At 37.0% G+C, this 13,787-nt stretch overlaps 1 protein-coding gene across 1 annotated transcript in view; it reads right to left on the bottom strand.

The window, feature by feature from the left end:
- Positions 1-2,693: 2,693 nt before the first annotated feature.
- slc34a1a (solute carrier family 34 member 1a) overlaps positions 2,694-13,787 on the bottom strand; it is a gene marked incomplete at its 5' end in the record, with an annotated part of 34,651 nt that continues 23,557 nt past the window's right edge. Inside the window, 5 exons of the mRNA XM_079631070.1 lie at positions 2,694-4,130; positions 6,738-6,862; positions 10,156-10,272; positions 11,900-12,067; positions 13,331-13,451. Coding sequence (XP_079487196.1) covers positions 3,549-4,130; positions 6,738-6,862; positions 10,156-10,272; positions 11,900-12,067; positions 13,331-13,451 — 1,113 coding nt within the window. The 3' untranslated portion in view covers positions 2,694-3,548. The remainder of the gene's footprint in view (positions 4,131-6,737; positions 6,863-10,155; positions 10,273-11,899; positions 12,068-13,330; positions 13,452-13,787) is intronic.

The following is a 13,787-nucleotide window of genomic DNA, read 5'->3' as shown; positions in this document are numbered from 1 at the left end:
TGGAGTCTCTCCATCATTGTCTGACTCCGGTTTGAACATAAAAGGAGTGTGTGTGTGTGTGTGTGTGTGTGTGTGTGTGTGTGAGGTAAAAGGACAAGAGCTCTTGAAGCTCCGCCCCCTGTGCCGGGAGCAGCAGCTCATTTGCATTTAAAGGGACAGACACAAACGGTGTGTTTTTGCTCACCCTCAAAAAGTGACTTTAACGTGCTATATAAAAATATCTGTGGGGTATTTTGAGCTAAAACTTCACACACACACTCTGGGGACATCAGCGACTTATTTTACATCTTGTGAAAAGGGCATTATAGCACCACTTTAACACATTAGAGTACTAGCCTACTGCTTACTTAATAATGCGTAATGCATACTACTTGTGTAAAATTGTGATTGTGAATTATTAAAAACTCGTGACAAGAAACTTTAGCGTTTTCGACACATTAGACATACAAATAAGAGTGAATTTTTTCACGATTCTGAACACCCTTTACAGTCACTTGTCGCCACCTACTGGTGTAATGATGCAAAAGATTATTTTACAATCAGTATTTTATTACTTTGGAAGTAACGTGGGTGTTTAAATCATGATCCCATCTTTTAACGATTAATCGCGCAGCTCTAGAGTGAATGTGTGCATATTATTTGCTTTATATTAGTACTTCACAACTACAATTAGACATTTTTATCATTTATGTTTCATTTTCTTTATTCCCTTAAATTTCCCAATTTTTTTCAGCAGGAAAGTGTTCTGCTTTGTTGTCAAACAACCATGTGTTTAATTCAATGCAGAAACTGCAACACAGAAGACTATCCACACCTAAAACATGTACAAAAGAACATGCAGCTTATTTATTTCAATTAAACATTCCCTATACACTAAAACAACCTCAAATTATGTGTGTTTGTTTTTTGACTGTGTGATGAAATCAGCTTTCGGTGTTTAAAATGTGAAATCACTCAGTAAATCTATAAGCTTTTCTTGCCATTTCAATTTGTGGAATTAAGAGCAAATATTCTGCTTTTAATATCCTTTAACACAAAACATGCACTGGGGAATGTTTAAAACTTAATTAAAACAAACTATTTGCCAATAACACTCCATGTGGTCCATTCCCTCATTAGCATTATGCATGGGAAATAAAAAGAAAGCGTTTTGGTTTTTAATATCTGTATATTTAATAACACGAGGCACGCTGGGATATGGCCCTGAGTTATTTTTGATTCACACAGCGCTGCAGATAATAAACATTCGTGCATGACTGCAGGACAGAACAACCAAATGTTCATTTACCAGATTCCTCAGAGACACAAAGGCCTGGAGCTAAAGCTTCATATAATGCTCTGAACTTATTGTAAAAATATTATGGTGAATAAAATAGATTGATTTAGTCAAAAATTCATTTTGAATTTGAATAAGCACCGTATGTAAAACTAACGCTCTGTTCCAAAACCTATGAACTGAACTGCCTTGCTGTCTACGACGTACACTACTGTTTTTTTTAATGAATAAAATTAATACTTATATTCAGCAATGTTGCATTAAATTGATCAAAAGTGGCAGTAAAGACATAATTGTACCAAAAAAAACTGTTCTTTTGAATTTTCTATTCATTAAAGAATCCTGAATTTTTTATTTTATTATTAAGCTAAAAAAAAAATGTTACGGTAAAAGGTGATAATAATCATAAATGTTTCTTGAGCATCAAATCATCATATTATACTGATTTCTGAAGGATCATGTGACACTGAAGACTGGAGTAATGATGCTGAAAATTCAGTTTTGATCACATGAATAAATTACACTTTACTATATTCACATAGAAAACTGTTCTTTTAAAAAAAAAAGTAATAATATTTCACAATATTACAGTTTTCACTGTATTTTTGATCAAATAAATGCAGCTTTGTTGAGCACAAGAGACTGGCTCCATTTTAAGACATTATCCTAACTAAAGACCCTTCAAAGTGACTGGTTTGTAGTGACAATATAGCACTTCTTTGATTTTAGTAGAGTTTGGTCTTAGCATGTAAACTTTAATAATACAGCATACACAAAAACTTGGTAAAATAGTCCATATTTAATTACATTGAACTATTTTATCAAGTGATGCATCAAAACTTCTCCTACGTACTTCCGCTGAATTTTTATTTTCCTTCAGAACGTCGTCTGGGATTGCGGTGTATTCTTGGGTTTTCTCCGGTTAATTTTTTACCGGTCCAATCAGCGAACAGAGGGAGTGTCTGAGAACGATGAGGTCGTGCGCTAGTTTGAGTCGTCATACGTCAGGACCAAACGTTAGCGATTGGTTATTGCAGATCCAGAGTGGCTCTGGGCAGATCCAATAGTTTTAAACTTCAACAGAGGACCGCCTTCAACGCTTGTCAATGGAGAGAGGCCAGACTCTGAGTCTGTACAGATGAAATGTACGGGTTTTGATAGAACCAGGCTATCAAAAATTTTGATTAAGCTGAAAATTAAATTTTGGCGTGCAGGAATCATGACCTAATCAGACGTTTAGCTAACAGAGAACGCTTTCAGAAATCGTTCGGAGAAGGTTTTCACAAAGCGATGAACAATCGTTCTTCAATAGTGCGTTCATTAAAAGTTATCTGGTCTTTAATAATGTTCTCAAAACGTTTGCACAAAAATCATTCAATTGTAGATTTTTTTCAGAATTTTTTTAGTTAGATGTTCGTGTAACATTTTTTAAATGTTTGTTTCAGAATGTATACATTCAAAAGTAACATTCACACTCACAGATTGTTTGAAGAATGATAATAGAATGTTCCCATAACCCTGTGTGTTTAAAAAACTGGCCGTTTAGAATGTTCAGAGAAAACTAAATGGGAATGTTCTTAGAACTTTTTTTTAACTGAATAATTTGAAACGTGTCTGACAGTGGATAAGCAACAGGTGAATATCTCAACAGCTGGATCGAAATACATTTCTAATCAGCAGTTATGTCACTGTGCGTTATGATATTGGCTCCTACATGACATATACATGGGATGCGGTCTTAGATTTAGGCCAAAATATGACATGTGACGCTGGACCACAAACCCAGTCTGGAGCCGCACGGGTATATCTGTGGCAATAGCAACTATACATTGTATGGGTCAAAATTATCCATTTTTCTTTTATGCCAAAAATCATGAGGATATTAAGATCATGTTCCATGAAGATATTCAGTAAATTTCCCACTGTAAATATATAAAACATGTATTTTTGTGAGTGAATGCAGCACAATCGTGAACATAAATGCACAACTTTAAAGGAGATTTTCTCAATGTTTACATTTTTTTGCTCCTCAGATTCCAGATTTTCAATAGTTGTGTCTCGACCAAATATTGTCCTATCCTAACACACCACACATCAATGGAGAGATTATTTATTCAGCTTTCAGATGACTGGTTTTGTGGTCCAGGGTCACATGCATAATCATGATGCCATAAAAGGTTCATTAGGTTTTGGAACAGAGCTTAAATCTGAGACTGGTCATTCATAGACTTCAGTAAGGCGTCAGGATGGTTGTCTTATAAAGAAAGGCCGTTTATAACGGCGTGCTGTTGCATCTCTCTAGTCCTCTCAGTCTAAAGACTCTGGGCTCGGAGGAAATCTCCTCGGGTAGAGACAGGCCAGGGTTATCGTACCACTGTTCGGCTAGTTTCTTTGACTCTGGCTTGATGTTTACAGCATCTGGAGGAGTCACTACGACCACATCTGGGTCATTTATCCGAGCCGGGCTGCAGCACAGCGCTGTGGTTCTGGTGATGAGCTTGTCGAGCGGTTTGAGAGAGTGCATCCACTGCGGGAGGAAGTCCCAGCTGCGCAGCGTCTTGGGCAGGCGTGTGGGATTGCGGGCTTGCATCAGGTTGATCAGGAGGATGAAGACGATGAGCGCGGAGAACGGCGTTCCCACCGCGACCATAGCCTGCCATCCGGCCAGAGAGATCCCGAACACGAGGCACGGCATCAGCAGAAAGCACACCAGCAGATACAGCACGGCAAACCAGCGGTACTTAGCAGTGCGCTCGCCCAGCGCAGACGCCATGCGGATGGGCAGCCGAGTCATCGGCACTGGATACCACAGCAAAATCCCAAAAATATTGAAGTAAAAATGGCACAAGGCGATCTGGAGGGAAGACGGGAGTATAAAGGAGATTTTCACATTCTTGTGTTTTTTCGTAGGTTTGTTTACATCCAAATACAGGTGAAACTTGAAAAATTAGAGTTCATTTATTTCAGTAATTCAACTTAAAAGGTGAAACTAATATATTACCGTATTTTCCGGACTATAAGTCGCACTTTTTTTCATAGTTCGGCTGGTCCTGCGACTTATATATCAAAATTAATTCATACTGACTGAGAAAACATTACCGTCTACAGCCGCGAGAGGGCGCTCTAGTTAGCGGAGTTGTTCAGAAGCGACACCGAGGAAGAACTCAATGTATCCAGTGTTGTGGAGTGAGATCAGGAGCTTGGTGAACTTGCTTACCGGTAACTTGTTGGACTTGCCGGCTAATGTTAGTTTAGCCTATTCAGCGTCCCAGGTATATGTTCTTTATACTATTGTGCAGCTGAATAACTGTTAATGTGTGACGCTAACCAGTGTTCGAATTACGGGGGAGCTAAGGGGAGCTCGGCTCCCCTGAAAAGGACCTGGGCTCCCCTGAAAGCCTACTTTGAGACATTTAGGGGGAGCTCTAAAACACTGTCCATTTTTTGTGTCGCATATAGATTTTGATTTTCTGTACATTAAGGTTCCTGAAATAAATGATGATATTAGAAATGTGTCAGTGTTTATTCGCTCATTACATTACTATTTCCGAACATCTGTCTCCACTAATAAATGCAATGCTGTGTCTCCTGCTGTGACCATCCATGCGTGGCGGCGCTGCACTGAAATTACTACGTTTACGTCACCACTTGAACTTCTCACTGAGTTGGTATTTGAATGTTAGCTTAGCTTCAAGTTCAAAACATACTTTATTTGTTTTTTGGAACACTCTGTGGATACTAATAATAAGAATGTCAAAAAGAAAGCAGCCAAACCTCAGTCAATTTGGATTTACAAAACAAACGAAGAGGAGTGATGACAGCGCACCAGCTACAACTAGCTTGCCGGTGTTACCGCCGCCGCCGCCGCCGCTAAAAGTTGCTGCTAGTGACAGCACCAGCACCGAGGATAGCGAGACTTGGGCGCCAGACACCACCTCTGTGGTCACTTCTGATTTAAGATAAGAATCATGGAATTACTTACTTGATCTGTGCTTTTGTGAGGATTGGCCCTAATCCTATTTAATATTGATGTATTTGTTTTATGATTGTTATGTGAGTTATTCTGTTTTTATCATGATTTGCATGATGCAGGCCTAAGCGCGGTTGATTCAGAACCGTGGACAGAGCTGGTTGCCCTAACACTGACAACACTGACTGACGCTTGCGTTTTGAAGTAAACGGTTTGCTAAGTAAACAATAGGTTTACTGTAAACCTATTGTTTTAAATGCCAGAACATGCACCAAAAGACTTAAAGTCAGTCAGGGTCAGGGAGGATCGGAAAATAGGGCTCCCCCGAAAGCCACTTTGTAATTCGAACCCTGACGCTAACACACCGGACACCATTCAGCTGTTGTTCTGTGCTATTGTGCAGTTGAATAACTTGCCTTTCCAGATTAAATGTCTGTTCTTGGTCTTGGATTTTGTGAAATAAATTTCTAAAAATACGACTTATAGTCCAGTGCGACTTATATATGTTTTTTTCCCTCTTCATGACGTTAGTTGTTCATTAGTTTCACCTTTTAAGTTGCATTACTGAAATAAATGAACTTTTGCACCATATTCTAGTTTTTAGATTAGTTTCATTATAGAGATTAAAGAGTTTCAGCTGTAAATAATAAATCGGGCTGTAAAGGCTTTTCACTGTAATCCCTAATGCTCAGAATAATTAACTGGTTTGAGTAGGGTAAACTTAAATTAAACAAAATACAGTATAGTCAACATTTGAAGATACATTTAAGAAGCTAGCTAAATTAATAGTTAATATATAAAGTATTGTTTTCTGAATTGAGTTTACGCTTAAAACAAGAAGAAATATCTGTCAACAGGGCAAGAAAAATAAAACACTTTAAATTAAGTTTATTTTTATTTTCTTGTTTTAAGCTAATTCACCTAATTTTGATCATCATTATTCAACTTAACACCTTCAGCCATTTTTCTTACATTATAATCAGGTTATAATCGGACTGGCGGCTCAATCTGATTGAAAGATCTTCACCTAAACATTTAAATAAGTCCGAATGAAGTTTAAATAATCCATTAATCCAAATCAACAGGAAAAACATAATTGTGTAAACACTTGAATCGGATTATTTTCCCAATCAGATTCCTGAAATACATTAAAAACTGGACATTTTGAACTTAATAGCCTTAGTTAAACTAACTTAACGGGAACGTTTCAACACGCTGCATAATTTTATCTATGCAAGGCACAATTTATAGTACAAATGATGCAGAATGCATTAGGCTTTGATACTTATGTAAATGGATTTGAAGAAACCCCAAACCGTAAGTATGCCAAGCACGCACCACTAAAGTACATAAATAAATGCATAATAAGTGCAATATGTCCAGGAGATGCATTTTAGCGTTTTCCCCCCTGAATCTTTGATAACATGCAGTGGTTTTATGAATCTGAGTGCTCTGTGAGGTCTGTGGCGGGTCGGTCCCGTTCCCGTATACCTGGCACGCAGCGGGAAGCTTCTCTTTGGGACTGGCGAGGGCGGCGAGGAGGGCGGTGGTGGTCGTGCCGATGTTGGAGCCCAAGGTCAGAGGATACGCTCGGTTGAGACTGATCACACCGATGCCTGCAAGAGTCAGACAGACACGAGTCAAACATGGTTATGAAGCGCACATCCAATCAGACTTTGGGTTGAGAAACCAGACAGATGTTTGAAGCCGCTTCTAGAGAATACAAGTTTGTTAAATTGGACTATTTACTAAATACTAAAATAGATCCCATGTGATAACTAGCCCCGGTCTCCACATACATTACAGGTGAAACTCGAAAAATTACACTATTGTGCAAATATGGTGCAAAAAAATTCAACTTAAAAGGTGAAACTAATATATTATATAGACTCAATACATGCAAAGTGAGATATTTCAAGCCTTTATTTGTTATAATTGTGATGATTATGGCTTACAGCTTATGAAAACCTTTTCACAATATTCTCATTTTGAATTTGGGGTTTTCATAAGCTGATAATCATCACAATTATAACAAATAAAGGCTTGAAATATCTCACTTTGCATGTAATGAGTCTATATAATATATTAGTTTCACCTTTTAAGTTGAATTACTGAAATAAATTAACTTTTGCACCATATTCTAATTTTTCGAGTTTCACCCGTATATATATATATACTATTCAAAGGTTTTGGATCCGTAATTTAACATGATTTTTAAAGAAGTCTCAGTAACACTTTACAATATTAGTTAACATGAACTAACAATGAACACTACATCTACAGCATTTATTCATATTACTCTATGCTAATTTCAACATTTACTACTACATTATTAAAATCAACTTGTATTTGTTAGCATTAGTTAATGCACTGTGAACTGACATGAACAAACAATATAGACAAAGATTAATAAATGCTTTAAAACATATATTTATCATTGTTAGTTAATGCATTTATTAATGTTAACAAAAGAGACATTATTGTAAAGTGTTACCGGAGTCTCTTCTGCTCACCAAGACTGCATTTATTAGATCAAAAATACAGGTAAAACAGTGAAATATTATTACAATGAATATATATTATTATTATTATTATTATATATAGTATTTTCAGCATCATTACTCCAGTCTTCAGTGTCACATGATCGTTCAGAATATGATGATCTGATGCTCAAGAAACATTTATGATTATTATTAATGTTGAAACCAATTGTGCTGCTTCATATTTTTCTGGAAACTGATACTTTTTAATTTTATTTCAGAATAAATACATGTATTTATTTCCACATTTATGTATTATTTTTGCAGACTTGGCATTCAATACACAAGTGCCACATTTTCCATATATTGTGATCATTACGACCGTGTAATAATTGCTTAAATGAGCTCATTGTTTATGTTATATATAACTGAATACATCACCTCTGATAACTTAGAATTAATCTAAAACTATAATGTAGAAACATGCATTTTCTGTAAAGCCGCTTTGAAACGCTGTGCATTGTGAAAAGCGCAATACAAATAAATGTGAATAGGATTGAAAACATGCAATCGACAGCAACTCTGGAATGGCAGTGTATGGAAGTAAAATAATGCCAAATGTTTTTTAAATAAAATATTCTGTTGAATTGCACTACTTGAAAAAAAAATGCATTGCATTAACCATGCTTGAATTTTAATGCATTGTATTTTTAGGGCTTGCATTTTTATGGGCTGAAATTCTACATGGTTGTATAGTTAAGTTGTGAATATTTCAATTAAAAACATTTCAAACACTTTTTTATTAATAAAAATTCAACAATCCATATTCAACTTTCATAATTCACTTCCAAAATATTAAAACTGTTTAAAAATACAACCTATAATTTTCAACAGGCAATTTTCGGTCCATTTTATTTCGCTTCCACAAATTCAGTGGTTCTATTTCGACAGTAAATTGAACATTGACGTCCAGGAACTGCAGGAAAAGCAGTAGATTACCGAGCATAATCTCCATCTGCTGTTAGTCGACCTCACCAGCAGGGGGCGCATACGCGTGTTGTCAACGAAGACCAGAGCAACAGTTAGAGCAAGCCATTCATTCATAAAATATGATTTATAGAAATGTAAGTGTATTTGTGATTATTATGAGGTATATATGAGTTTAATTCAGTGTCTTCACTGTGTAGCCTACATGCATCTTTCTCTACCGTGAACGAGATTCATGCAATGCATTTTTTTTTCAAGTAGTGCAATTCAACAGGTTTTTTTATTTCAAAAACATTTGGCATTATTTTACTTCCATAGCAGTAACTCAATTCTATGATTTCCATAAACTTGAAATTAAGCAGGAAAAATGTCAAAACACAAACAGGGCCGTGCACATGTTCTCCTCGTGATGCACTAAAGGCGCTCGGAGAGGTCACGGGGTTAATGTTGACGATGACCTCTTGACCCTCGTTCTACTGTTAATAATGCGTCCAGTGACACTTCAACTCTTCTGGGGCTTTAAGACACGGTGGACTCCATGGTAACTGCAATCTCAGAGGGACAGGGGGATCCCCATTGGCTGGGAAGTTAATAATTAGCATAATCATGCAGCAGTCGATGAATCATTGTGGAGTAATGGGTGTATAATTGAAAGGAAAAGCCCCGTGATGTCGGCTGACCCGACCGAGCCGAAGTCCCAGTTAATATTCATTAGAGCCAATACCTTTACTCTACACTAGACATGTTTGAAGAAAACTGCACACATTAAAGTTTAATCAAAACTGCTGATTATCTGTGTTCATGTGTTTATAGCGGAATCATCACTTTTTTTGTCAGTATCTTGAAGTTAAAAGGGTGCCATCTAAAAAACATAATAATCTTTGAATTTATTATAGTTGCATGTAAATATCCTTTTTAATCCGCAGATTTTCACAGCTGCCTGAAACTTTATTATAGTGGCATCAGTCTATAGATTACCTTAGAAAATGCACTTAAATCTGTTCAACCCGGTCACAGTAAATGTGTGTGTGTAGCACGCAGTGTGTTTATCGTGCAATTTATACGCGAAAATGAGTTTTTACATGCATATGATCCGCATGGGTGGGTTTAGTGGTGGTGTGGGGTGTGTGTGTGTATTACACGCAATAAAGTGCGTATCATATGCACGTAAAAACTAATTTCCGTGTATAAATTGCAGAGTAAACACTGTTCTGTTGCAGGAGATCATGATCATGAGGCTGAAACTACATATGAAAGCAGTAAAAAAATAAATTCTGTTCTGTTTGCATGCGGTTCGATTTCTGGCGTATGAAAACATATATAAAGCATGATGGTGTGTGTGTGTTTCTGAGCTGCTGTTGTGCTGGTCGGCTCACTCATTAGTCGACAGGTTGACGTGACACACACACACACACACACAGATCTGTGGAAGAGAGCGTCACCTATGAGCGGAGTCATGGCCGAGGTGAAGACGGAGCTGCTCTGGATGATGAAGGTCATTCCGGCTCCCATCAACATCGCCAGATATCCTGACAGCCATCCCAGAGGATACGGGAAATCTGCAGAGCACACGGAGAATAATGACCTTACAGATAGACACAATAGTGTGTGAGTGAGTGTGTGTGTGTGTGTGTGTGTGTGTGTGTGTGTGTGTGTGTGTGTGTGTGTGTGTGTGTGCAAGAGAGAGAGAGTGTGTGTGTGTGCAAGAGAGAGAGATTGTGTGTGTGTGTGTGTGTGTGTGTGTGTGTGTGTGTGTGTGTGTGTGTGTGTGTGTGTGTGTGTGTGTGTGTGTGTGTGTGAGTGAGTGAGTGAGTGAGTGTGTGTGTGCAAGAGAGAGAGAGTGTGTGAGTGGGTGTGTGTGCAAGAGAGAGAGAGTATGTGTGTGTGTGTGTGTGTGTGTGTGTGTGTGTGTGTGTGTGCAAGAGAGAGAGAGTGTGTGTGTGTGCAAGAGAGAGAGATTGTGTGTGTGTGTGTGTGTGTGTGTGTGTGTGTGTGTGTGTGTGTGTGTGTGTGTGTGTGTGTGAGTGAGTGAGTGAGTGAGTGTGTGTGTGCAAGAGAGAGAGAGTGTGTGAGTGGGTGTGTGTGCAAGAGAGAGAGAGTATGTGTGTGTGTGTGTGTGTGTGTGTGTGTGTGTGTGTGTGCAAGAGAGAGAGAGTGTGTGTGTGTGTGTGCAAGAGAGAGAGATTGTGTGTGTGTGTGTGTGTGTGTGTTTGTGTGTGTGTGTGTGTGTGTGTGTGCAAGAGAGAGAGAGAGTGTGTGTGTGTGCAAGAGAGAGAGATTGTGTGTGTGTGTGTGTGTGTGTGCAAGAGAGAGAGAGAGTGTGTGTGTGTGCAAGAGAGAGAGATTGTGTGTGTGTGTGTGTGTGTGTGTGTGTGTGTGTGTGTGTGTGTGTGTGTGTGTGTGTGTGTGAGTGAGTGAGTGTGTGAGTGTGTGTGTGTGCAAGAGAGAGAGAGTATGTGTGTGTGTGTGTGTGTGTGTGTGCAAGAGAGAGAGAGTATGTGTGTGTGTGTGTGTGTGTGTGTGTGTGTGTGTGTGTGTGTGTGTGTGTGTGTGTGTGTGTGTGTGTGTGTGTGTGTGTGTGTGTGTGTGTGTGTGTGTTTAATTTATGTTATTTGTAAGTTTTTATTTTTAGTTAGTTTTAGTTTTATCATAGTTTTACTAATATTTTAAATGAGCTTTAAGTTTTATATTTGTAGTTTTCGTATTAATTTTAGTTTAATTTTTAGTAATTCTCTTATGTTCGTTTGTCACTTTTTTAGTTTTTTTTGAGGTTTTTTTTGAGGTTTATTTTTTATTTCAGTTTTAGATTTATTTAGTTTTAGTTGATTTATTTCCAGTTAATAATTTAAAACTTATTTCAGTTTATTTACATTTCTAATTTGCCATCAGTTGAAGTTTTTCAACTAATATATATATTATTGTATTTCAATTAACAGAAATGTTGGTGATAATAACCCTTTTCATAATTAATGGACCGTTGTCTCTCTACAGCAGAATCTGAATCGTCTCATATTTAATGCATCATAGATAGTTTATTACGGTGAAGCTTTGCAACGATCTGTACGGTTTAGAGCAGCACATAAATAAAGATGACTGACTTTATTAAATGCATGTTATGATGATCTTCACACAGCGTTGTGTGCGTTCGGTTGTGTAACAGTGAACACAGTAACTGCGCTGGCTCACCCGTGTTGATGACCCCTTCGATGACCTTTGCCACTTGACCTTTGAGGAGTGAGTTGAGCAGCTTGACGAGCAGCAGGAGACAGGAGCACAGCACCACCAGAGATCCGGCTAGCAGAACCAGCCCCACCGCCAGGTCCGACAGGCCCGAGTCCACGAACAGGTGCCGGCCTGAGGAGCATCCGACATTACACACACCATCAGTCATGATCACAGCGGGAAGCGCTCGTTCAGCAACACCCAGATGATCATCATCACCGAGAACATTCATAATGGCAGAAGATGGTCTAATCACCAGTCGACTGAGTGCTTAATGAATGATGATGTGGTTTTTATTACCGTCATTTCTATTTTATTTAGTGCATCAAGTTAAACTAAATGGAAATGGTGCTTTGGCAACTATAGCTTGAATACAACATTTTAATTCATCATATTATTTTATTTCAAGTTATAAAAATGTTTTTTTTTTAGCCAACTATAACCCTGCTAGGGCGATCGGGACATGCAAAAGTAACGTTAACAGTAAATAGATAAATTACTAAATACCAAATATTACTGACTGCTTGAGGTTATAAAAGGGGAAATGTGTATGTTTCTTTGCATAAAAAATACATTTAAAAAAGATAGTAAAACAAATAAATTATACTTATTTGTTATCCTATATATATATATATATATATATATATATATAGAGAGAGAGAGAGAGAGAGAGAGAGGGAGAGAAAGTAAATAAATAAATAAATAAAAATATTAATTAATAAATAAAAAATATTAATAGATCAAGTAAATGACTAAATGACTAGAAAGTAAATAAACAAATAAAAAGTAAAAAATATAAATTAATAATATAAATAAACTAAAAAACTATTAATAAATAAATAAATTAAGTAAATGTAAAATATAGAGAAATAAATAAAATATATAATAAAATATAAATAAAAATCCAAAAATATAAATAAATAGAAAGTAGATAAATACAAATAAAAAATAAAAATTATTAATAAAATAAATAATGTAAATTAATAGAAAGTAAGTTAATAAATAAATAGAAAGTAAATAGATCAAAATTATATATATAAAAATAAAATAAAATAGAAAGTAAATAAAAATATATATAAATAAATAAAACTAAATAATAAATACCGGTAAATTAAGTTAATTAATAGAAAGTAAAGTCTAAAATTAAATTCTAAATAGATAAAGGTATAGATAAATATATTAATAATTTAATAAGTTATTAATAAATAAATAAACAAATAAATAAAAACTTAAAAATAAATAATAAAAATAATAAATTAAAGTAAATAAAAAACTTTTTTTAAACGCGCGCACGCACACACACACGCACACACACACACACACACACACACACACACACACACACACACACACACACACACACTAATTCTGGATAGACTTCAAGATTACACTCACATTTCTCTGTGTTGATCTGTGAGGTGATGTTCTGTGTGGTCCAGGTGAGATCACTGTAATTCCCACAATGCAGTGCAGCGGAGCAGTTGTGGGCGGCAGCGGCTGTCACGTTCACTGAAGACTGGAGAGAGAGAGAGAGAGAGAGAGAGAGAGAGAGAGAGAGAGAGAGAGAGAGAGAGAGAGAGAGAGAGAGAGAGAGAGAGAGAGAGAGAGAGAGAGAGAGAGAGAGAGAGAGAGAGAGAGAGAGAGAGAGAGAGAGAGAGAGAGAGAGAGAGAGAGAGAGAGTGATGATACAGCAGAGGAGCAGGCGTTCGCTTGTGACAGACGGGCTGTCGGAGAGGATCAACACACACTTCTGTGAACGATGACATGACCGTGTGTGTGGACTGGCAGAATGACTGACAGAGAGAGACTGTGTTTGCAAATGCCAATCCAAACACAACCTGACCAGGAAAGG

This window comes from Phoxinus phoxinus (genome assembly GCF_949152265.1).
Source record: "Phoxinus phoxinus genome assembly, chromosome: 12".
NCBI lineage: Eukaryota > Metazoa > Chordata > Actinopteri > Cypriniformes > Leuciscidae > Phoxinus > Phoxinus phoxinus.
The sequence above is the reverse complement of the archived record's forward strand: the minus strand, read 5'-3'. Positions and strand labels throughout refer to the sequence as shown.